Raw genomic sequence first — 24,921 nt, forward strand, 5'->3', positions numbered from 1 at the left:
TGTTGCCCAGCTCTGAATAGACAGAGACCCCTCAAGTCACTTAATATATCAAGTCATTGATTTAACATATGGAGAGCTTGACCAAACAAAGGGTCAGAAAAAGACAAAGTTTGCAGGCAGACCACAGATCTGAGGTATACAGCAGGGGAACAGGAGGGAGAGGGGTCAAAACAGGGGTGGGAGGGGAAGAGCACAAGGGACTATGGTGATGAGTCACGGGTTATGGTGGTGAGAGAATTAGGGGGACTACACATGAGAGGAGAAATCAAATGTACAAAAATGAACAACAATGTAAGAAAATAATAATATATAAAGAGTGTGACATAACCTACATGCTATACTTTGGTAGAGTAAAATATAAGTTACTTTTAGTCGAAATGACAAAGGAAGTTGGTTTTCAAAAAGACTGAACAGTCTGAATTTTCTACAATTTATTTTTGGCTTCCTAAGTCAGAGAGAAGAATCTTTAGAAGGCTTATGAGACATCTAGACAAATAGATCTACACAGAGAATGTTTTGTGAAGAGTAAATAATATCAGACACATCTGATTTATTTTTCTCTCTAAATTTACAGATTAAATTAACAATGAATGAAAAATACTCTCCAGGCAAAATGAGTTTTGGGTTTCATCAAACGTGAAATGCTTTGAAAACTAGTTCAAGATGTTCACAAAACAAAGCAAGAAAAAAAAAATCACTACAGCAGGAAATAATTTACTCTTATGACTGGAAATATCTCATTGTATAATTTCCCCTGCAATACAATTATGACAGCATTACATGTTAAAGGGCCAATTCCTTCTGAAAATTTTAGTTGCCTGTTCATTTCCATCCAGCTCTTCTCTAATCCACTTACATAAGGTGGAGGAAATGACAGTGCAGGCAACTGCATGTGTTTCAGTCACAGCCGAGATCGTCTTCCTAGCCGATACTCCTTTGTCTTCAATTTTCTGTTACCATTCCTATTTCCTTTCTTCTAATAAGCCTTCTCTCCCTGAATTACTCTTTTCCATTTCCTGGGCAGCATTACCGTCAAGCTGGACAATGAATGTCATTACTGAAAAGGCCTTCTCTGAGGGATGGTTTCCACCCTTAAAATGGGGTTGAAACATGCCTTGGGTAGAGTCTGACTGTAAGACATTTGGTGATTGTTGTTTACAAAGGGAATCCCAGGTGTGCTTCTTCTTACTATCTGGGGGAGCACTTGGTCTAGGCCCTGTTTTCTTGTTACTCCCATCTTTTTCTATCATTGTCACACTCAAAAGCTTGAGTGTGGTGGTGACAGCATGTCCAAAGATTTTAGTAAAATGGGGTTGAGGTATGGGAAAGCTGGACCTGAGTGAGAAGAATGGAGTAGGAGTTGCCAGTTTTGAAGAAGGTGTCTATTTAAGGGGAAAGGTAAAGCAATAAGACTTCCAGAAGAAAACACAGGAAGATATTTTCATGGACTTGGAATTGAAGATTTCTTAAACAGGATACAAAAAGCACTAACCACTACAGAAAAGATTGATATATCAGACTTAATTAAAATTAAGAACTTTTTCAACAAAAGTGAAAATTCAAGTCACAGTGGAGAAGACATTAATAATATATATATTTGACAAAGGGCTTAGATCCAGAACAGATAAATAACTCCTGAAATTAATAAGGACAAGAAATAAAACCTGATATTAAAGATGGACAAAAGATCCAAAGAGTTGCATCCCCAAAGAAGCTATTCAATGGCCCAATTGGCCAGCAGGGAAATGCACAGCACCACCACAATAAGATACTACCATGTACTTATCCAAATACCCACTCAAAAGACTGACAACACCAAATACTGGTGAGAATGTAGAGAACTAGATCATTTGTAAATTGCTGGTAGGAGGTAAATTATATAACAGCTTCAGAAATCTGTTTGGCACTGTCTACTGTACTTGAATATATGCATACTCTAAGGCCCTGTGTTGCTACTTCTACATATCCAGCAGGATATGTAGGAATGAGCAGATACATGCTCTAATACCAGCACTATTTATAACAGCCCCTGTTCATCAATAACAGAATAAATAAATAATGGTATGAGCATGCAATGGGTTATCAAACAATTTTAAAAATAAGCAAACATACATATATAGCTATATGTAAAAAAATGGATAAAGTTTAATAACTTTATTGTATGAAAAAAGTCAGATGCAAAAAAAAAAAAAAGAAAAGAAAAAAGTCAGATGCAAATACTAAAGAGTTTTAAGATTCCATTCATACAGAGCTCAAATGCAAGCAAAACTAACAGCACTTAGGGACGCATACCTCTTTAGAAAATTATAAGGAACAGATTAAGGACAATATTTATCTTAGGGAGTAGTGAAGGATTATGACTACAAAGTCATATGAAAGGTTTGGGGGAACTGTAATGCTGTTTCTGGAGATGAGTAGTGATGCCTGGGTTTTACTTCATAACAAGTCATAAAACTGTAACTTACGTTTGGTGGATTTTATCGCTGGGTATGATATTTCATAATGAAAAAGCTTAAACTTATATCAGGTATTAATTACTTCCTTGTCCAGTCCTCACAGAAAACAAATATTGTCCTGGTAAACTGAAACTCTTAAACTAAATGCAAATGAAACAAAGTAATAGAAAACATCTGAGGGCCCACTTATGTGAATTAGGAAAAGGCACCTGCTTTGGGAGGATGATTTAGCAAAAGCTGACTCCTTGGGGTGAAGTAGCCTGCTGAGTGCACTGCTTAGGGAGTTTGTCTCCTCTGAGCAAAGAAAAAGGTATCCCCCACACCCAGCAGGAGCAGGACATACAGCACTGCATTTAGGTCCCTGGTTTGTTGGATGGAATACAGGCTGATTTTCTGTCCCATTTGCCCCTTTGAGTACATTTGTGCAGAGCACATATAGCCAGTCCTAGCTGGCAGCCCTGCTGAGAATAGAAAGATGACAATTATTAAGCATATTGGCACTTCCAAGCACATGCACATGTGGATGTGTGCACACTTGCTGGCATAGGACGACTGCCATCTGGTGCTGGTTGGAAGTCAGCGAACATTGTCCCTTACCGCATATCCTTCTGTCTTCTTCTGGCACCATTTCAGTAGAGCGTTGCGCTTGGAGCCACCATATTCCCGGGCCAAGGCTGCCAGAGGGTCTCTTCTTTCCACACTAGTTAGAAAAAAGAGCACACATTAAAGAGAAGGTGTTAGTTTACAGAATCCTAAAATATATGAGAAATAAATGCCTAATTAGAAAAGCAAAAGTCTAGCTACATCGAGGGAGATGCTTAAACAACCAAATCAGCCATACTAATAATACATTTTTTTAAAGACTTTTTTTTTTAAGATTTATTTTTATTTATTTATACAAGCACTGGGTACAGTGAGAAGCACGGGAGGGTGAGAGAATTCACCAGAGTCAGAGCGGGGAGCAGAGCAGGCAGACTGATGAAACACACTGCTGAGGGGAGCAGCGGGCGGCAGGAGAGGCCTGCCCGACATGTGGGACCCTCCTCCGGGTGGCCGGGGAGCAGCTGGGGATCGAACCGGCGCTGCAGGCAGCTTCGCAACCCAGCGCTCAACAGCTGCGCCACCAGGGAGGCCCCACTAATAATACATTTTTATTATGGTAAGAAAGAAAAATTAAATTGTGCTTCTTGGCTATCAGAAGTCTAGGGAGAACTTTGTTTTGTTTGCTTTTAAAAAGCTATCCACTGCAATGCCCACCTAGCCTTTTATTCGTTTACCTAATTAAGCACCTTATCAGTTGAATTAAAGATATCTATAGAAAAAATACTCTACACGTTTCAGGGTTGCACCTACATCTAAACAATATATAAGAGATAGATAAGACGAGCATTTTAAAATATTAGATTGGCTGCTTATAGGAGATGGTGGCAGCAGAGATGAAGGGTGATGTGATACCTTAGTTTGCTTTGGGGCTTCAACCCCCCTGTGGAGGCACTCAGCAGCCTAGTGCTCCCGAAGCCCAGAGAAGGGGGTCTGCTCAGTGACTCAAGCGAAGGACTCTTACGGAGATAAGGGTCTGGTTTCAGGTCCTCGGTCCTTCCCTTTAGAAGATCTGTATGAACAACAACAAAATCACTAATTTCTGACAAAGAGAATTGGTCATGCGCTTTCTTCTCAAGTACAACACAATTTCATTTTATTCTGAAGAACACATACGTATACCCACTTTGTTTCTAGATTAATAGAAATGCAGATGGGGGGCCTCCCTGGTGGCACAAGGGTTTAAGACACAACCTATGAAGCTATCAGCAGCCACTGCAGCACAAGTTCAATCCCCAGCCAGGGAGGAGACCCACATGGCCCAGCAGACCTCTCCTGACTCGCCTGCTGCTCCCCTCAGCAGTATATTTCAGTCAGTCTGCCTGTTCTGTTCCCCACTCTGTCTCTGGTGAATCCTCTCACCCTCTACACCTCTGGCCTGTACCCCAGTTCTTGTATGCATAAATAAATCTTTTTTAAAAAATGCAAATAGGAACATGATATTTTCTCAAAAGTATTCTCCAGGCAGGAATGACTATATTATTCAGAGGGACTAATGCCAGATTAGCCCCTTGTTCAAAAATTGTGAATTTCCAAGATGGTGTCAGCAGAGCATGAAACCAAGGCCCCTAAGAGCTTCGTGTACCTGTACCTGTCCACAAGTAAAGTACCTTGTTTTAATTGATGGGCATGTTAGGAAGATACCTATTGTGATTACCTGGTCACAGGGGCAGCAGACAAGCTGGGAAGCAAGGTAACTATTTTACAAAAGAAAATTCATTCCAACCACAGGGCCTGGTTCACTAAAAATAGGTAAAAAGAATTCTTTTAAGGCTCATCTCTGTTGTCTAGCATATGAATCTGAGTCAAACCAAGTATGCAACAGGTTGAATCCTCCAGATGATATTTCTTAAAGGACCACAAAAGCAGAAAATTTCTGAGCTTGTTTAGGTAATGTTCACACAGGAAACAGGCGCTCTAAGAATTAAGTGACTTGCTTGATGCCACTCAACAGGCCGGTGAGCAGGCCTAGCCCACAGCCACCCCGCCTCATACGACACCAGTAAACAGTCATGGCAGAAAACAACACTTGTACTACTTATAGCTACCAATTATGGGTAGTAAGGTTAGGAGTGAGGCTAATTAGCTCCAAAGAGCAGAGAAAAACAGTGTTTATATCACTGAAGAGAACAACAAAAAAACAGCATATTAATACTGTTTCTGCAGCTTCTGATGATCTCAGCGTTGGCAAAGAAAGTCTGAAAGCAAGCAATTTTCACTGTGTAATCCTTTCTTAGTATGCCATTTCTTAGTAAATAGAATCTCCCCAGGTAGACAGGTGCCTGGTGAGGGCAAAGAGGGTGTTGTCAATGAACTATTTACTTCAGAGCAATAGCCACTGTGGTTCCAACCTCAGTATTTACTTGTCAATTAAAAGAATGGTTTCTCTACACAAAAAGAAATTTTAAAGCTGGAGGAGAAGAGAGAACACAAATATTATGACCAAAAGTTCACTGAGCACAGTTAAAAAAACCACAATTAAAAAAAAAAGTTTACCTTGCACATATCAAGTTATTTGCATTGCCCACGATGCAACAGGTGGAGAATGAAACTGAGGCAGGTTTTCAATACTCAGTCCTGTTCCCCTTGCCCCATTTCTAGTGAAGAGCACTTGGTTTGCAAAAGGATGATGACTATTTACTGTGCACGTTTATCCTGTCTCTGTTTTCTCTTATTCTTCTGACCTTCGACCACCTACTGGTCTTCAGCTGCCGTTTTCTTCTTCGTGGAAGTCATCATTGTTGCTTACAGTCCTCGATAACCCTTTATTGCATCTTTATGAGGCTGATAATCAGAGCAATTAATTGCCAGCTTCTTTATCAAAAGGCAAAGTGTTAGAAAGAATTGGGACAATTCCTATCCTGGTCCCAGATCTACACAAAATCTTGGTGTGGCCTTTGTAAATCACTTAATTTAAATTAAGGACCTGAATTTCTCATGTGCAAAATGCAGAGAATGGGCCGAGGTGACCTCTAAGTAGTCAATGTCAATGTTTGTCTAAGTCTAAAGGTTTTACTAATTCCATGAAAAGAAAACAAAATTCAGAAGGGAAAAAATAAAGTCATAGGGGAAAGAGAACTTAAAACCACAGGGTGAAATTTATTTCATAGAAACAACAATCTTGAAAATAAACCTGAGCATGTTTGGCAAGGTTCTAAAAGAATATGTATAGCTGGAGTCTCTTTTAATTCACACCATTTTATAGAAATTTTACCTTAGACAAAGATTTTTTTATGTACGTGATCTAGATTTTTGGCATTTTCTACTTCTGAGAGGCAATAGTCAACAATGCATTTAGTGTTCGGTATTTTTTATTTCCTCATAACAGTGGCCACGCAGACAGAAACATAAATTTTTAAGGTATATAATCTGGACAACTTAACAGTCTACCAATGTCTTTTTGTTCTGGCATGTGAACTGGTTCAGGAGACAGCAGATAAGATGGTAACAGCCAACCTATCTCTGTATGTCTATGGTGCTCACTCCACCCAGGACTGTGTTCATTCAATCCTTGAAGCAACCACAGAGGTCGCTTTTTTTTTTTGTTTTTTTGTTTTCCCTTAAGATTTATTTATTTATTTATACAAGCACTGGGTACAGTCAGAAGCACGGGAGGGTGACAGAATTCACGAGTCAGAGTGGAGAGCAGAACTGGCAGACTGACGAAACACACTACTGAGGGGAGCAGCGGGCAGCAGGAGAGGTCTGTGCGCCATGCGGGACCCTCACCCCGGTGGCCGGGGATCGAACCGGCGCTGCAGAGGCTGTGGGCAGCTTCGCAACCCAGAGCTCAACCACTGCGCCACCAGGGAGGCCCGAGGTTGCTTTGTTTTTATTTCAGCAGTGTCTGTATTTCAAAGCTAGGGAGCCACAGCACAGAGGTGGAGTGACTAGGCTGAAATTGACTAGGGTGGCAGCTCCAAGATTCCAACCCCAGCAGTCCCACTCCTGTGTCTCCTCTTAGCTGCCCTCCTCACTACCATCAGCAACAGAGGTGCAGCATAAGTGAAAATATGACTCCATGAGGACTGTGGATTACAACCACTTTCATCAACAGGCTCTGAATTTTTAAAAATACATGGTCTAACAACAGGAAGAGGATTACATTCAAAGACATCTCAAAAGAGACATATTTTTAGGAATTGTGGAAGCAGCAAATATTCAGAATTTCAGATAAGAGTTTCTTCTTAAAATAGTTACTTTCAAAGATTATTAGATATTTTCGTGAGATTCAGTAAAAAAACAAACAAAACCAAATTCGGCATTTCTTCCCACTGTGTGCACACTGAGCAGGGAAGCATGCAGGAAATATTTAGGATTTAGTGTTCATAGCATATCCATTTAGAAGATGAAATTGCTTGGGATAAAATGCCACTGATTATTTTTCTAAGTTCAGTTTCATGCAAAATAAAAAGACGAAAAGTTAATAACAAGAGGAAAAGTCAAAATTACTTTGTATTTAAGGTAATTTACCTGAGAGGGGAAGGTCTGGGAGATCCAGGCGTTGAGTCATGGTTTTGCTGGCTGGCCGAAGACTGCTGTAAGCTGAATGCCTCTAAAAAAAAGCCAAAGTGCACATTGAGCAAGGGTAGACCTGAGACATCAGGAACAGCACAGACACCAGTGTGCGGCACATATGGGCACACACAACACTTCCCAACCATGTTAGAATTGTCAGGGGGAGCTTTTAAAAGAAGTTATTTATTTGGCTAAGTCATCAATGTAATTGGTAAGATTCTCAAAAGGAATAGAAAGAACAAAGTGAAAAGAAAATCTCCCTTTCACACCCACCAACCAGTCCTTCTCCCTGGGAGTAATCATTAATTAGCTTTGTGAGTAACTTCCTGGAATATTCTACATATATTTAAGTAAAAATACTGTTTTTAAGTGGCCAACGAGTATATGAGAAGATGCTCAATATCAGTATTCATCAGGGAAAGGCAAGCCACGAGATGTCACCGCACTTGTCAGGATGTTAAAAAACAAACAGAAAATAAGTGTTAGTGAGGATGTTGAAGAGCCAATATGCACTGTTGATGGGAATGTAAAATGGTGTGGCTGCTACGGAAAATAGTAGAGAAATTCCTCAAAAAATTAAAAATATAACTATCATATGATCCAGCAATTCCATTTCTGGGTATTTATCCAAAAGAACTGAAATCAGGATCATGTACACCCACATTCATTAAAGCATTATTCACAACAGTCAAGAGGGAAAAACAACCTAAAGTCTATTACAGATGAATGGATGAAGAAAATGTGGTATTTACCTATAACAGGGTATTATTTGAATCTTAAAAGGAAGATAATCCTGTCACAATACAAATGAACCTGAGGTCATTACATTAAATGAAATAACGTCACACAAGAATAAATACTACATGATTCCACTTCCAAGAGGTAATTGAAGTATTCAAATTCACAGAAGCAAAAAGCAGAATTGTGATTGCCAGGGACTCACGAGAGGAGGAAGTGGGTGTTGCTGTTTAATGAGTAATGAGTTCCAGTCACACAAGATCAAAAAGTTCTAGAGATTACTGTATAGTATAGTTAACAATACTTTACTGTACACTAAAATTTTTTAGAGTGTCAATTTCATGTTTTGTGTTTTTACACAATTTTTTTTTTTATAAAGCATTGCAGAATGCAAGTGGGGGTGATGTAACTAAAGGGAAACTCCTGAGGAAAAATGCTGTTTAAAACACAAATGGCTTTATTATGTTATGCTGTGTGAACACTGTGTTTCTTTTGTTTTTCTTCACTTACTATATCTGGGAAGTTTTTCTTCACTTACTATATCTACCCTGGGCTGGAGCTGCCCTTCACTTATTCCCTGCTGGGCAGTATCCACTCTCTTTATAGATTCACAGAGAGGCTCCATGGCACGGAAAGTAAGGACATGGCTCTGAAGTCAGCCTGTACCAATTAGCTCTGTGACGCTGGGCTGCTTAATTCTCTATGCTTTATTTTCTTTATGTATATAACAACAATAATACTTATAGTACCTACCCCAGAGGGCTGTTGGAGGGTTAAATGAGTTAAAATCTATCCAGAATCAAAAGAGAGTCTGGTACAAACATTCAATAAATGTTAGCTGTCTCCATTACCACAATTTATTTGATTGATCCTTTATTAATATTGGTATTGGTACTGATATTGGCATTATGAACAATGCTGCAGAGACTATCCTGGCACATGTGAGTACAGTGTTGAGACTTTCTGGAGCATTCTTTCTTTTAGAGGCTCCACTCAACGTCATACTTACTCATCAGGATACAACATACACCCATATCCCACATAAACCTAATACCGTGGCATACAATTCCAAGAGTATTTTAAATCTTGCTTTTGAAGTTGGTTTGCTGAATAAAAGTGATAATACAGGCCATCCCTGTCCTATTCACAATCTTATTTTTTTTAAAGATTATTCATTTATTTATGCAAGCACTGGGTACAGTCAGAAGCAAGGGAGGGTGAGAGAATTCACCAGAGCCAGAGTGGGGAACAGAACAGGCAGGCTGACAAAATACACTGCTGAGGGGAGCAGCAGGTGCGGCAGGAGAGGTCTGCATGCTATGTGGGACCCTTGCCAGTGGTTGGGGATCAAACTGGCGCTGCAAAGGCTGCAGGCAGCTTCGCAGCCCAGTGCTCAACCGCTGCACCACCAGGGGAGGCCCGGACATGATAAAGATTTTTAAAGGAAAGGTTTAAATTTAAGACTCAAGATTTTTCTACTACCTATTTTAAAGCACTTTAGTTATTTTTAAATGGATCTTGTCAATTTAATCAACATTTTCTAATTTATTAACACAAAGTAGTAATTTATCATATTCTCATCATAGCTTTAATGTCCATGAGATATTAAGTGATGCATCCCTTTGAAGATTCCTGATAGAGGCAATTTATGCCTTTTTCCTTTGCAACAGTACTGCAGAGATTCATCAATTTTAATAATCTTTTAAAAGAACTGACTTTATGAAGAGCTCCTTTTAATAGTCCCTTTACTGAGGTAAGCTGGTAGCAGAATCTGTTTTTGTTTGACTGAAAGCATCTTTCTTTTGTGTCCACCTTTCAAGGGTATTTTCACTAACTATAGAATTCTAGGTAAATAAAAATATTTTTATACTTTAATAGGTAGAAAGACATTTTAAGGCAGGAAACAAAACTCTTAAAGTCATAACACAAAGCACGGAACTCAAAAATGTAAAATGCTCTTCAACAGAAGATACATCAAGTTAAAAGATAATAAATAAAATAGCATCAATCCATATGCAAACATGTAAAAAGCACAATATATCAAAATGTCTTACAAAAAGGAAAAATACCAAGGACTCAAAGGAAAACAAGAAAAGCATATAAATGGACAGCCCACATACAAGAGACAAAAATAGCTTATAAACATATGAAGAAGCACTCAATTTTACTGATGAATAAATTAAAACAAGATATTGTTTACTTACTCCATCCTCAAAAGTTTTAAAGAATGCCAAATTTCTGGGGAAATAGCATTCAATATACTGTGAGTGGGAGTGTAAACTAAAGGGCCATGTAGTAGTATCTACGAGTTTTTCCCAACATTCCAGGCCAGGGCTAACCCATTTCCTTTTCTAGTAATCCATTTTCCATTTTGAGGAACCTCTGTGACAGATCTCAGGCTTAGCTCACTCAACCATTCTAATCTCTTTGTATGGTGACTTGCTGAAATCATAAATGACTGGAAAACTCCAGGGTCTATTTTCTAGAATCCCTTAATGCTTGGTTCACCAATTGACAGAAGTCTTGTAAAAACAGACCCATCCTCAAAAAGTCCAGCAGATAGAGGGAGGTCAAGCCTGTCCCTCTGCAGCTTTTCTGGCAAGCACGATGTGAAGGCATTTGCTTTTCTTGGCAGGGAATAGAGAGAGGTCTAGGGTCTGCTGCTTAGTTTTATGAGTGTCATCAGGTGGGACACAGGCACTGGCAGGGACTGAACTGTAGCAGTGTGGTCCTAAAGCTGATCCTGGGTCTTGACAGAGGTGGAAGTCCTAAACGTGCACAAAGATTTCCTGATTCTGGCAGAAACAGAAATTCCTTTAATAAACCAACTTTGACATCTAGGAACATTTTCCAGAAGCTCAGTGCAGACTGGAGCCTTCTTCCTTCCCCACTCTTCCCTATACCAAAATCCATGTATTAAACTCCTTTCTGCTGAACTAGCTAGAGTGATTTCTGACATTTGCAAGTAAATCATGATACAATCTCATTACAGATATAGATTTTTAAGTGGGCAAAAGTTTATAGATGTAAGTTTACTGTACTGTCTTTATAATTAATTTAATTCAAAACAACTTAAATCACCACCAATAAAGGTGTAGTTAATAAATCATTGCATATTACAGTCTTTAAAAAGAGTGAATTATTTCTCCAAATATTAACATTTAAAGATGTCTTTAATATACTCCTTCACTAAATTAACAAATATTTATGGCGCTTCACCTTGATATGACTATGTAACAGCCACTATTCTAGATAAGAGATAAAACAGCAAGCCAAACAAATTTAAAAAATCCTTGCCCTCAGGGATTCCAATGACAACGTGAAATGAGCCAGAGTCGGAAAAATATGTAGCATAATTGAATTTACAAAACTTTCTCTCCTCCCTCTATTTTTATGTATTAAGAAAAACATCTAGAAGGATACACAACAATTCCAAAACAACAGTTATTTCTGGGGCTAGGGAATAAAGATTCTTGACTTTTTTTCCTCTGCACTGAAACTTTTTGGAAAACATACTTTTAAAATAAACACAAGAGTTAAAAACTGAAAATATTCTGAATGTTAACCATCAGTAGAATGGATAAACTGAGATATAGTTATACAAAGAAACACTATACAGCAAAAAGAACAAACTGCTATAACAACATCAATGAATTGCACAGATGTAATGTTGAGTAGAATAAACCAAACATAAAAGAAAAGATATTATGTGATTCTATTGTAGGAAGTCCAAGATCTTAAAAAACTAATCCATGGTGACAGAGGTCAAAATAATGGTTACTTCTAAGGGATTACTCACTGAGTGGTGGCAAGAAGGGGTGTTCTACAATGATGGGAATGGTGTATTTTATTGTTGGTTACACTGGTGTACAGATATGGAAAAAATCAAGTTATATTAGGAGGTACGTACTTTACTATACATGAATTATAAACCAGTATTGTAGCTGCTGTGCTTCAGCTTCTAAAGGCCAATGGTTATATCTTCAGGGATTTTGCAAGGAAGCTTTAAAACACCATAAATTAAACTATATTAAAAGCACAAGTAATTCTTAAACCTTACTGCTTCCAAATTATTTTACTATAGGATAGGTTATTTATAACAACTGTGTCTGTATAGAAATATTATATAATCCACATTTCTTCTCACCTCCATATTCCCTGATGTGACAGAAATGGCTTGAATTTGGAACATTTACACCACAGAAATTGGCAAACACTACAAGTTGGGGCTTCCCCTCTCCCCAAGTAAAGGGCAGTTAGTAAATCATTTACCAGCAAACTGATGTTTACAGTTCAATAACAATGAGTAAAAATGAGGCAGGATCTGTTTTAATTTTTTTAAATAAACTCCATGATTATCATATATAATTATTTTATTTGGGTTTACATATAAGGTGGTAGAAAATACCTTCAAGGGTCTGTAAGAATCATTAGGGTTTTTTTTTTTTTTTAGTTTTTTTTTTTTAAAGATTTATTTATTTATTTATACAAGCACTGGGTACAGTCAGATGCGCGGAAGGGTGAGAGAATTCACCAGAGCCCAGCTCTCAAACGCTGCGCCACCAGGGGAAGCCCAAGAATCATTAATTTTACTGATGACTTTGAAGGTGCCATCTTAAGCAAACAAGGAGAGTGATTACATTGTATGATGTTGACAGTCTTTTTAGGATCTTTATTAGGTACCAAAAGTGTCATTTTTTAAAAAGATGTATTTATTCATTTACACAAGAATCAGGGTACAGGCCAGATGTGCAGGAGGGTGAGAGGATTCACCAGAGACAGAACAGGAACAGAACAGGCAGACTGACAAAATACACTGCTGAGGGGAGCAGCGGGCGAGACAGGAGAGTCTGCTTCGCCATGTGGGACCCTTGCCGGCTGGCTGGGATCGAACCGGCGCTGCAGAGGCTGCGGACTGCTTCACAGCGCTGTGCTCAACCGCCTGCGCCAGCCACCAGGGGAGGCCCAAAATGTCATTTTTAATGATTTTTTTATTATCATTATTTTAAATTAAAATGATTTATTAAAAATTATGTTCAGTGTATCTCAAAAGAAAAAAATCAATTGCTTTTCACTTTCCTTTTGTCGACTGAGTATAAGATATGTTATCAAAAGACACTGCCAGCCACACATGCGAGGCTCTGCCAATACCTGTATTGGAGAAACAGCAGCGGCTGGAGCAGTCCTCACTGGTATTCCACTGAGGGGACTTCTGGGGGCCTTATGGACAGAAATGTTCTGTCCAGCTCCACCTGCTGAGAACAGAGGTGGAAACATTTACAGTTATTCTAGTTCAACACAGGAAACAATAGTCTCTTATTTGTTACATTTTTGGTGACTAAAAAAGTATCCCAAGAAGCTTATAAAGTATTGTTTGCTTTTTTATCCTTTTCTTCTCTGGATCAGTGTTGAATGGGGGAATGAGAGGAAGATGTTAAACTAAACTGGGCTTGGTCTTAAATGTGGGATGTGAGGAAAAAGAGAATGTGTATGTAATGAGGTGCCTGTACAGGAAGGATTAGGCACTGTCTTGCATTATTATTAATTTATTCCCATCTTCATGGGCTAAATGTACTCACTGGTCTTTCATATCTTTCACTGTTTGTAGTCTAATCTTAATCTAATTTACTGTAGATTATTTTAGCAGAGATAATCAGATACATTTTAGGATTAGCTATTTCTCCAGTCTCCCAATACAAGGGGAATATTTTTGCAGCCAAGGGAAGAAATACATTGTTATTGTGGATAGATGCACATTCTATTTATTCTATGTGTGTATTTTTCCCATATATGTAGGTATATTCATTTTTCTCACACATGTAGATAACAACAGACTGAGGCAAACTGTGAGCCAGCCAGCCATTTTCAGAAAAATCTAGGAATGTACTAAGATCAGACATCACACATCAGTACAAATGATCACATGCAAGACCAAGCAGAAGAAAGTCTGATAGCATGTCATAAGATGAGGATGGCCAGGGTTCCAACAAGAAAGCCAAATGCTGGGATTTCACACCTAGTTTCCTAGGAGATGAAATTTCTGACCGACTGGTAATTCTCATGAGATGAGTGAGAAAGCAAATAGTAGTAAGCTAAATTTAATAGTAGTAAGCTAAATTTAAGCTAAGACTTAGAGGAAAGTGAAAAGCAGGAAATGGAAGGAAAGAAGAGGTACGAAAGAAAGATGTATATTACCCAGAAGTTCCATCTTCAACTCACTGGGGCTTTAGCCAAGCTGCAGCAAATCTCCTGTATATAAGTGGCTGCATGTGTCATGATCTACAAAGAGCCCTTGTGGTTCTATCAAATTGGGACTTATATGGAATAGAGACAGGTTTGATATGTGGGGATACACTATGATTCTGCAGTTTTGTTTATAAGACAAAAGGATTAAATACCTGGGCGTCCCAAATCAAATGACTTGATAAGTGACTTAACGGTGGTTGCTGACTCAGAAGGTGTTGGAGATGTTCTGTTCACATAAATGCTGTGCCACCGGCCAGGAGCATCGGCCTCAGAGGGCTCTGAGTCTTCATTCACAGGTCTGCACAGTAAAGAGCAAATCACATTGAAAAAGTGGAGGATGTTCCCAAGGGAAAGAGACACAGATGAATAAAGGACATGGAGAGAGATAAACAAATCTGGACGATGAGTTCCAAATTTAAAATCCTGTTTACTCTATCAATTTTGCATCTTTAGGAAATAATGAAGTACTCTATCACCATTATTATCAGAGATGTTTCTTGGGTATAGCTACAAATGATAAAAGTGTATGTATAGTGACTTGACATTAAATAAAAAGGATGTGACTCTACTTTATAAACTGTATTTAAAGAAAGGAAAAAGGAAAGCACTATACAAATGCTATTTATGAAATATTTAGCTTACTGCCCATGGTGGATACTAGGGATTGGCTTGTCAATATGTATTCCAACCCTTATCTAGCATACAGAGGTTAGAAGGATGAACTCTCAGGACTCCTTGCTCTGCAGCTAGATTTCAGAGGTGACTAGGGTTCCAGCAATCAGAAACCTGAGTAGGGTAAGATGGCAGGGCAAAGCGCATTTGCTATGTTGATCCAAAGTGTTGCAGAGACAAGATGCTTCTGGAGTTGGTAACTGTGATAGCTCTTCACCTGGGCAAGCAGCTTTCTGACTTTAAGACTCCATTCATGGCAGGAGCAGCAGCTCCCTTGGTGGCCCAGTTCTGTATTGTGACTTTGGACACTGTTCCTTGAAGCTCAGCCCAGAGTTTGATAATTTTAGCCCTTTGATAAATTTAGCCCTGCAAAGCCATTCACTACCTTTCTGCTTAAAACAACTGCATTCTATTAAGTACAACAGAATCCTGCCAGCCAAAAAAATGCTTGCCTTCCCAGAGTGAGAATGGCAATAATACTTTAGAATACCCTGCAACTCTACAAGAGATAAAGTTTCTAGTCTCACCCAAATTTTCCTGTTAAGTTCTTAGTGTGGTTTCTAAATTTCAGCACAGACTTACAGAAGAGTTTTTTAAGGACAGATCATCTGATTCAGTCCTCTCATGTACGGCTTCCTCATCCAGGGGACTTTAACAAGTCAGTTAATCTCTCTGTGAATAAGCCAGGACAAGATCTCCCAATCTTCTGATTTAAATGACTGCTCTTTTTATTATATCAAATTGCCACAGCAGTTTTGCAAGAAGATGAGTAATTTATGAGAAGGTTCAAACAGAATATTTCTGGCAATATATTTTAATAAGGTCAGTGGAAGTTTAAAATATTTATTTACTGATCTTTTTGAAATTAGGCCAGCTACTCATAAGCTTCTGGGGTTGAAATTACTTGTCCTTAATTCTTTAGGCTCTCTTCTGCTGCTCTGTAGTTAACATGAACAGAATAAATTTGAGTAAAAGAGAATGTAAAACACTTAAACCACACTGTTCTACATTTTTGTCTCCACAGGCTCTTCTTTTGGGTGAAAAAAAAATTAGTAAAATGATGACTTCTTTGAAAGAAAACATCAGACATTTATTTCACAAATTGGTAGGGGGTTATGTTTAAAATAATTTTTTTAATTGAATGGAGGGTGGTCTTTATAGTTCTCTTCCTTGCGTTATAACTATAAAGCAGGTACAGAATATGCAGAAAGAGAATGAATCACGTTAGGCACAAGCAGAAAAGAAATCTATTTCTAACCTAGTCACTCTCGGGAAGGTCAGAAACAAAGTGTGTGTGACTTTCTTAGAAGTCATTACATGCCTCACTACCTGATGGCCTTGCCAAAACTTAGGGCATCCCAAAAAGGAAGATCATCTTTAAAAATTCAACTTTATCCCATCCCTTGACAATATAAGAAGAATGAAATGGAAAATTCTACATTTTGTTGAGGTATTCCCTTCAGTTAATTAGATTTATCTGACTCAAAACATCAAATAATGAAGTAGGAAGACTCATTTAGACTCCATAAGAAAATAGGTAAGTTATAAGAATCAATTCCCAGTACTTCTGCCTTCAAATATCTAAAGACAATATTTCAAATGCCAGTCTGCTTGGATAGAACTACCAGAAGAGTATGAGAAAACACTGCAAGTTGTATAAGTATATTAGAAAAGCTATTGATCTAAATATTGACCATATTATATAATGGGTGTATATGTGTGTGTGTGTGTGTTATTAAGAATGCTATTGGTCTTACTAGTACTTTTTTTTTTTTTTTAATAGATGCATGTTTATTTATTTGTTTGTTTGTTTGTTTTTGTTTATACATGCACTGGGTACAGTCAGAAGCGCGGGAGGGTGAGAGAATTCACCAGAGCCAGAGCGGGGAGCAGAGCAGGCAGAAAGACCGAAGCACACTGCTGAGGGGAGCAGCGGGCGGCAGGAGAGGTCTGCGCGCCATGTGGGACCCTCCTCAGGTGACCGGGGAGCAGCCGGGGATCAAACCGGCGCCGCAGAGGTCGCCGGCAGCTTCACAACCCAGCGCTCAACCACTGCGCCACCGGGGAGGCCCGGTCTTACTAGTACTTTAATCATATATAGGTTTAGAATTGTTTAGGATCAATGGATCAATCTTAGCAGTACCAACAATAAGCAAAGTTATATATTTTCTTTATTCCAAGAAAGAGTAAGAACTCTCTATAGTTAACCCTTGAACAATATCTGTTTGAACTGTAGGGTTCACTTATGTGTGTGTTTTCTTGTAAACAGACAACACAAACTTATAATATCGATAAAACAATACAGTAATTTCTCTTTCTTACAATTTTCTTAATATTTTCTTCTCGCTATAGTAATTTACCTTACTGTAAGAACACAGTATAATATATCTATAACATATAAAATACGGGTTGATTGTTTATGTTATCATCAACAGCAGATTATTAGTAAAGTTTGGAGAAGCCAAGTTAAGTACAAATTTTGGACTGGGTAGGGTGGGAGGTAGGACAATGTTGGTGCTCCTAAAACTTGTTGTTCAAGGCCAACTATATTCTGTAAAGGATATTAAGAAATACTTAAGCATATACCCAGCTGTACTATAGCAAAGTAGTAATTGTCAGAGTTCAACAGACTCTTCTGAATTTCACTATGACTTTCAATATAAGCATATAATCAAATAAACAACACTTTAAGACAGCAACTTGATTATAAGCATTTTAATTTCAAATTCTAACTGTAAGAACCAAAGAAATTTATCATCAAAATCGTGCATCAGCACTGAAATCTACAGAAAGATATTCTCATACGCTAGACTTTGAAGAATTTCTGCTACACAGAAAACAACTGGGGAGGAAAAAATGGAAAGAAAATATTTTATTCCCAAATCCCTTTCAAAGAAAATGAAGATATGGGAAAAACCCCACTAATATTCTCTAAACTAGAGATCTACACTTGGAGCCTGGAAAGCCTGGAGAGCCTGCAGAGCATTCTAATGCAAATCATCAGTGACATTAGATATGACTATCTGAAGAGGACAGGGATGGTTTATTCCAGGCACAAAGGAACAAAGGACAGCAGCAAAAGAGCAGATCAGAAAGAGTCAAGGTACACCCTGAAAGAGTACAATGGGCCAAGCAGCACTAGACCCAGAAAGCTTGTTCCCACATTCCAGTTGCACCAAGTAGAGAAGAAAATGGACACATATGAATATCCCCCTAATAAGCAACTATTCCTTTTGTACTCCATGTGTGCATCTGTGTCTCTGTATATGCAACATAAATTTAGTTTAAGGAGCCTTCTCTCTAAGATATGAAAAGATTTTTAAGAGGATGAGGCATATTGAATAGATCTAAGTAGAATCTATAGACACTGATCTCAGGCAAATTTCGGCCCCTGATATACTTTACCTATTTAAGTAAGAGTAATTGATGGATAAAAAACATGCCTGATCTACAAAAATATTTCATAATAGAAAATGAAGAGAATTTGTTAATTTATGACAGATCAGAATTTTAGACAATTGATAGTATTTGTTTTGAGAATATAACAAAAATTTAAGAAAAAATATAAAATATGGCAGTCTTAACTGAAAGACTATGTTGATTAAAGCAATCAATAAACTCATGAAAATATTTTAAAGCAGAACCAGTTCATGAAAAAATAAATAAATGAATAAATAAATGAATAAATGAATAAATGAGGGCATATTTAGAAAAGTCTACCTAACTACAGATAAAACAAGCAATGTAAAAATGGGATTTCAATTCAGTGAGCAAAGGATGCTTCTGGTAATAAATGGTGCTGTTGTAATTGACTGTCCATCTGGAAGAAAAAGACCCATACTTTGCATCAGATTAAGTGAAGAAAGGCAGATCAAATATCTGTGCCTGAGTGTGTAATAGATGAGAAAATTTAAGAGTCTAGTTGTATAAGATAAGGGTAGGGAAAATCTTAGATAAATACAAAAACCCAGAGGCAATAAAGGAAAACACTAACCATTTATGTTACATAACAATAGAAAAAATTCCATATATAGGTGATAAAGCCAAAAGTCCTATAATATACTGGGGAAAATACACCTCTCTAAGAAAATATTGATTTATAAACTGGTAAGAGAAACAGCACAGTGAAAAAATAAGCAAAAATGCTAAACAAACAATTCTTAGAAGAAAAATGCAAATGATTAATACACATATAAATTACGCTCAAAGAAATGTAAACCAATGACTAATGCAAATTAAGGACATACTAGCATTTTTGCTTATCCTGTTGGCAAAAATTAAGATTAATACTATCCATAGCTGCTGAAGTTGTGTATAAATGGGCACTCTCATCAAAAGTAAAATGCCCCTTGTCTTAGGTAAATAATGTGGTAATATTAAAATTTAAAACACATCTTCTAATGCAGCAATCACATTTTTTAAGAATCCATTCTAGAAAAATAAAAACAAAACAAGTATATAAAATTATATGAATAAGGATTGCCATTATGGTATTATTTGGAAAGAAAAGATACTAGAAAATATAAGCTTGATGCTCACCAGTATGATAGTATTTGAATATTCAAGGGTACATCCATCTTCTGAGATACCGTGCAACTATTAAAATGAGTTAAATTTGTTTATGTCAACCTGGAAAGATGCCTCTGATACATTGTTAAGTGAATAATGAAAGTGGAGAGTACTGTATAAAATATAAGCCCATTATTGCAAAAAAAATGTAAAGGTGAACCCCATATATATTTATGAGTAAAATGAGGGTAAGGAAAAATATACATAAAAGTTAATATTTTCTTTGTACATTTTCATATTACTACCAGTATACCCAAATATTACTGCATAATTAAGAAATCCAATACATTAAATCACCAGTTTCTTTGTTTTTAAATTTTAACATGACAAATCTAGACTTGAAATTCATGTACTATATATTTTCTGACACTCTGGAGTTTTGCTTTAAAATAAGCTTATGCAAAATTAGTATTTTGGTCCTTGCCCTTGAAATCACTTAAAAATTATATTCATGTTTAAACTCAAGCTCCTATCTACAACTCACATTCTAGTTATTTAATGTTGCTTTAAAAGTCCAGAAAATTCAGAACAAAAGAAGATCGAGTCTGCAAAAATGTGGCCAGTGACTAAAAATCAGGAGACAGACGCTTCTAAATAATAACATATTTATTTAGCACTTCATAAATGCTTACATATAAAAATATTCAACAGTACCCAGGGTAAAGACACCAAAATATGAGGTGCAAAACCAGCTGTGTATTTTAAGTTGAGGTTGTATTTTTTGTATTGTTTATAGTATTTGAAAAAAAACAGCTATGAATTGTAAATCATTTTAGAATTTTTTATCTGAGGTAAATTTCTCCCAGTTTATTACTAGACAAAAAAAGCAAATGGCTAATACTTCTACAGAAGAGGCATCAACATGTTTTCTTTCTATCGACAGGCTAAATTTTTGGAAGATTCTGTGCTCTCCAGTTTGACACCCCAAAACATCATCCTGAGTTAAAGAGCATTCTATTCCTAATTTTGCTTGTATCAGAGAGTAATTCTTGTCTTATCCTTTGGAAAATGTAGCTAACAATCCAACACTGTCTATAGTGTACACTGGTTCCTCACATGAAAAAAGAGTAGGTTTTGCCTGATGGAGGTTGCTGCATTGAATACACCATCTTCACAAATGAACGTACTTCCAAAAGTTTAAAATCACACTTTGAATTTTGGATCACTCTGAATTACACACTTCTGGGTTTAAAAGTCATTAAGTTTCCAGGGTAAGTTTTATTCATGAGGCTTTTGTTGTAGTTGTTGTTCATTAGTTTTCATTTAGATTCCAATTAGCATTGCCGCCTGAGTATACTTATCTGTTTTAACTACATCCTTTATTATCAACCAAACATCTATATATGTTGAGCCAAGAAGAGTTTTGGAAATCAAACGAAAACTTTGTGATGTCTTGCTTCCACTGAGGTAATGAAGTCAGACCCAGGCTTGAAAAAGCTCAATCAAGTCTTGTCATAAAGGAAGCAGAACTTTCTAACTTCTTCGGAATAAGGCGTCACACACAGATGGCTTCCTATTTTGCTTTAGGTAGTGTTAATCCCAAGATCATCCGACACCATATTCAAAAAGAAGCAAAGAAATAAACTCCAAAAAGTACAGCACAAGCATGAGTGGCATTCACCACACTCTGAATTTGCATGGGGAGCCATGGCTCTGAACACTCTAGATGCAAGTAAAAAAAAAAAATTTTTTTTTCACAACAGACTTGTACTTTGTTTTTTCAAAACAACTTCATTTTATGCTCCAAATAAAAGACTGCTGAATCTTCTGAGAAAAAAGAAGGGGAAAAAAAGAGGGAAGGATCATCTTTGATCATGCAATGAGTTGATTTCAACATGTAGAAATAAGGTAAAGAGACTTGATTGCAATGACTGTGTGAAACAGTGGATGTTATAGGCAGACAATTTGGCTCTTTATAAAATAGAGGTAATTTCTCCTCTACATTATTCCCCCTTTCATTTACAAATGGCTGTAGTTTCCAATCATGGCAAGGACTTGGCTGTCTTTCTTCCACCAAATGCTCTGCTAGCTGACAGGGATCATGGAGCTGTGAAAATAGAAATGGGAGGGGAAAGGCTGATAAAGGAGTTACTTCAGGCAACATGATTTTAGTTTACAGATATAGGAATTAACAGCTTACATGTCCCACAGGGAAAAGCAAATATCCAGGATAAGGTCAACATGTTTTAATTCCTACTGTTCCAATTTTTTTTTGGAAGTCAAAAGTCTTCAGACAGAGAAAATGCCAAAGACTTCAAAATGCCACTACCAGGCCCCTCCATTGGACCTTCATTAACAAACAAGAGTGTGGGTGAAGTAGCATCATCCAGGATGAGCAAAGGCAGCTTCTCTGAATGGACAGAGCAGCTCGTGTTTCCCTCTACTAAGGAGGGAACTTTGTGTCATACCACTAAGGCCAAAAAACAAAGTGAGAAAAGAAACAAGTTTTCTTTTACTATGGCAGCATAAAAATCATAAGGGCCTAAGGAAGCTTTTGTGTACACTTTTTTTTTTAATTAAACTTTCTATTTTCTTACATCACTGTTCAGTTTTGTACAATTTGTAAAGCCAATCTAACAGTGGAGGTTGGGAAGCAGGGAGACAGGGAAAACTCTATTTAGAGTTATAGGCTATATATTTAATGCCACCAATGCAAATGTAAATTATGGAAAAATAAGTATTATGAAAACAAAAGGATTATGCTTGTTGGAATAGGAGGGTTCCAAAGGACCAATAAAATGCTGAGGCCCCAGAAAGTAACAGGTCTCTTTACAAACTGCTTAGGAATCACCCAAGAGTGCTGTCGTCCTTCTACCAGGGCTGGGGATTCAGTATGAAAGCACTGGAAGCAAGGACTGGAAAAGATGCTCAGTGACCCAAAAGTCCACACCTTCACTTCCGCACTTTCCCTTTCAGTGACAGCTGCAGAACACTTGGTGAGCGGCTGGGAAACATTAGAGCTGAAAGAACAGCACACAGGGCATAACAGGCACACATGACTGACGTTAGGGCAGAGCACATATGTGCACACAGAGTCAAAGCCAATTCCAGGAGAGTCTGGCAGTGATACTCTGCCATGCCGCTTACTTCAGAGGTGACAACATGAGAACAGTGGTCCAAGCAAAATACATTTCCAATCTTAGACATTCTATTTTAGAAACTAACACACTTGATTTGGCACAGAATGTTTAATATTTTTAATGATCTCTTTTTAATGATCTCATTTTCCATAGATGCTTATTGGTGTCATATGAGAAACACAGTAAAAATTGAGCAACGGTCTTTACTGTTTCAGAGCAAGAGAAACACACAGAGGGTCTGCCTGCTATTGTTTGAGGTGCCTGCATCATGTACTGTTGTCACAATGTCTCATTAGAAAGGCTGTGTGGGGCCCCTCAAGTCATTAAGTCCAACTGCCATGTGTTCTCTGTATCTGCCAGGTCCCAGTATGCAACTTTCCAGGAAACAGAGCATGATGTTTTAACTTCAATTTAATTTCAGTGTCTTTCTTTTAAATATTCAAAACTGGAAGAAGTCAGAGTTGAAAGAGCAGTTCAATTTTTTTTCATCCACTAATTTACACGTGTCTAGCAAAACAAATCACTTTCAGGTCCATAAAAACTACATTGGCTTGTTCATATTTCTGGCTGAGGAAGATGAAGTCCACAATTCCAGCTAAAATATGGAGATGCCATTGTGTTAAAGTGGTTCACAGGCCTGCTGGCAAGATGGGACAGTTGGCACTGGTGTTCCTGATCTCCCATCAGAGAAACAGGTGACTAACTAGCCTCAGAGAACAGCAGAGGATATATGGATCTTTTAAAAAATCCTATTTTTATCTCTTCATTTACGAAAGTAAAGAGTTAGGTCTGGGAAGGAAATATTGCCAGTTGGTGGTGAAGATGAGTCTAGTCTCATTTTTCCATGACGTCAGTTATTCTGATTCCAAAAATAAAAATACTTTGAAAACATAGCAGTACTGAAGATTGCTAGTGAGCTAAGATTTAGAATTATCTGAAATATTGTGTGAAATAACATTCTACTTTCTCTTAATTATTAGTTCCTGATAATAAAAGTGAACTTGTATTCACACCCAGGTACTGCATTTGCCCAACGGCTCATCTGGTGATACGTTCTCACGTGCCCAGAGATACAAAATGAGAATGCAGTCAGTTAATCACATGCTGTGATCAATGTGCTCTTCGATGCTCTTATCTTCTCATTTGTACTTGGAGGGCCTCATCAGCGAATTTTCTGCAAGTTCTTTGGCTGTGACTGAACCAAGAATGACTTTTAGGTTCTCATTAGGTGACTGTCCACATCATCTAAAGGTACAGTCAAAAACTCATTCACAGCCAAAATGAAGCCATTATGTCATGTTAGGACCTTTCAGGGTGTGAGCTGGTTTCAAGTCTTGCTTAAGGGGGAGGTTGAGGAAGTGGCTGAGTCATCAGAGAGTAATTTTCAAAGAGTCAACTCTTTAGAAGGGCAACTTGCCAGAAGTGGAGAATCAGACAAGAGAAGGGGGCCACCAGTTATGATGTCCTGTCCAATGGAATGACAGGCAAGAAATGTTCTGCTGCCTAAAGAGTTCGGTAATCTGCATGTTCTGGATTTTGGTGTCAGTTCTTGAATTTAAAATGTTTTGTGAAAAGGAATTAAACTACTGGATTTGGGAGGCAGTTTTGTAAATCACTGGAAAATTAAGAGAAGCAAAGTGTACTAGAAAAAAAAAAAGAAGTGACCCTAAGTTTGAAGTTGTAGGATGCAGCACATAAAGCCCTAAACTCTCAAGATGCATGCAGAGATTTCCTATGTTATTAGGGTTCAAAGTTATATTGCCTCGTCTGTATCTTAGAATCTACGTCAAAAATACATCACCTCATATAATAACTTATTGAGGACCATCAAATAAACTCAGGACTTATCTTTTACCACTTATGTTAAAATTAATGTACAATGCACGCTATGATTTGATTCCTTTTCCAAAGTCATGCAATATAAAAACAAGACAGACAAAAGAATGAAAGCAGACACAAAAGTAAATCAGAATGACCTCACAATCATTTCAACAGGGAACACTGTGAAGTCGAGTTTTCCTATTCTCCTTCTCCCTTAAAAT

At 37.6% G+C, this 24,921-nt stretch overlaps 1 protein-coding gene across 10 annotated transcripts in view; it reads right to left on the bottom strand.

Moving 5' to 3' along the window:
- SPECC1 (sperm antigen with calponin homology and coiled-coil domains 1) overlaps positions 1-24,921 on the bottom strand; it is a gene marked incomplete at both ends in the record, with an annotated part of 167,007 nt that overhangs the window by 36,736 nt on the left and 105,350 nt on the right. For 7 of the 10 annotated variants that reach the window (XM_084236850.1, XM_084236844.1, XM_084236852.1 and 4 more), the window contains 5 exons: positions 3,054-3,156; positions 3,912-4,068; positions 7,530-7,611; positions 13,464-13,564; positions 14,711-14,856. In XM_084236850.1, the coding sequence (XP_084092976.1) occupies positions 3,054-3,156; positions 3,912-4,068; positions 7,530-7,611; positions 13,464-13,564; positions 14,711-14,856 (589 nt within the window). Of the gene's footprint in view, positions 1-3,053; positions 3,157-3,911; positions 4,099-7,529; positions 7,612-13,463; positions 13,568-14,710; positions 14,857-24,921 lie in introns of all 10 variants that reach the window. The other 3 variants (XM_084236847.1, XM_084236846.1, XM_084236849.1) reach the window with 2 other exon arrangements.

This window comes from Talpa europaea (genome assembly GCF_964194135.1).
Source record: "Talpa europaea genome assembly, chromosome: 7".
In the NCBI taxonomy this organism is placed as follows: Eukaryota; Metazoa; Chordata; class Mammalia; order Eulipotyphla; family Talpidae; genus Talpa; species Talpa europaea.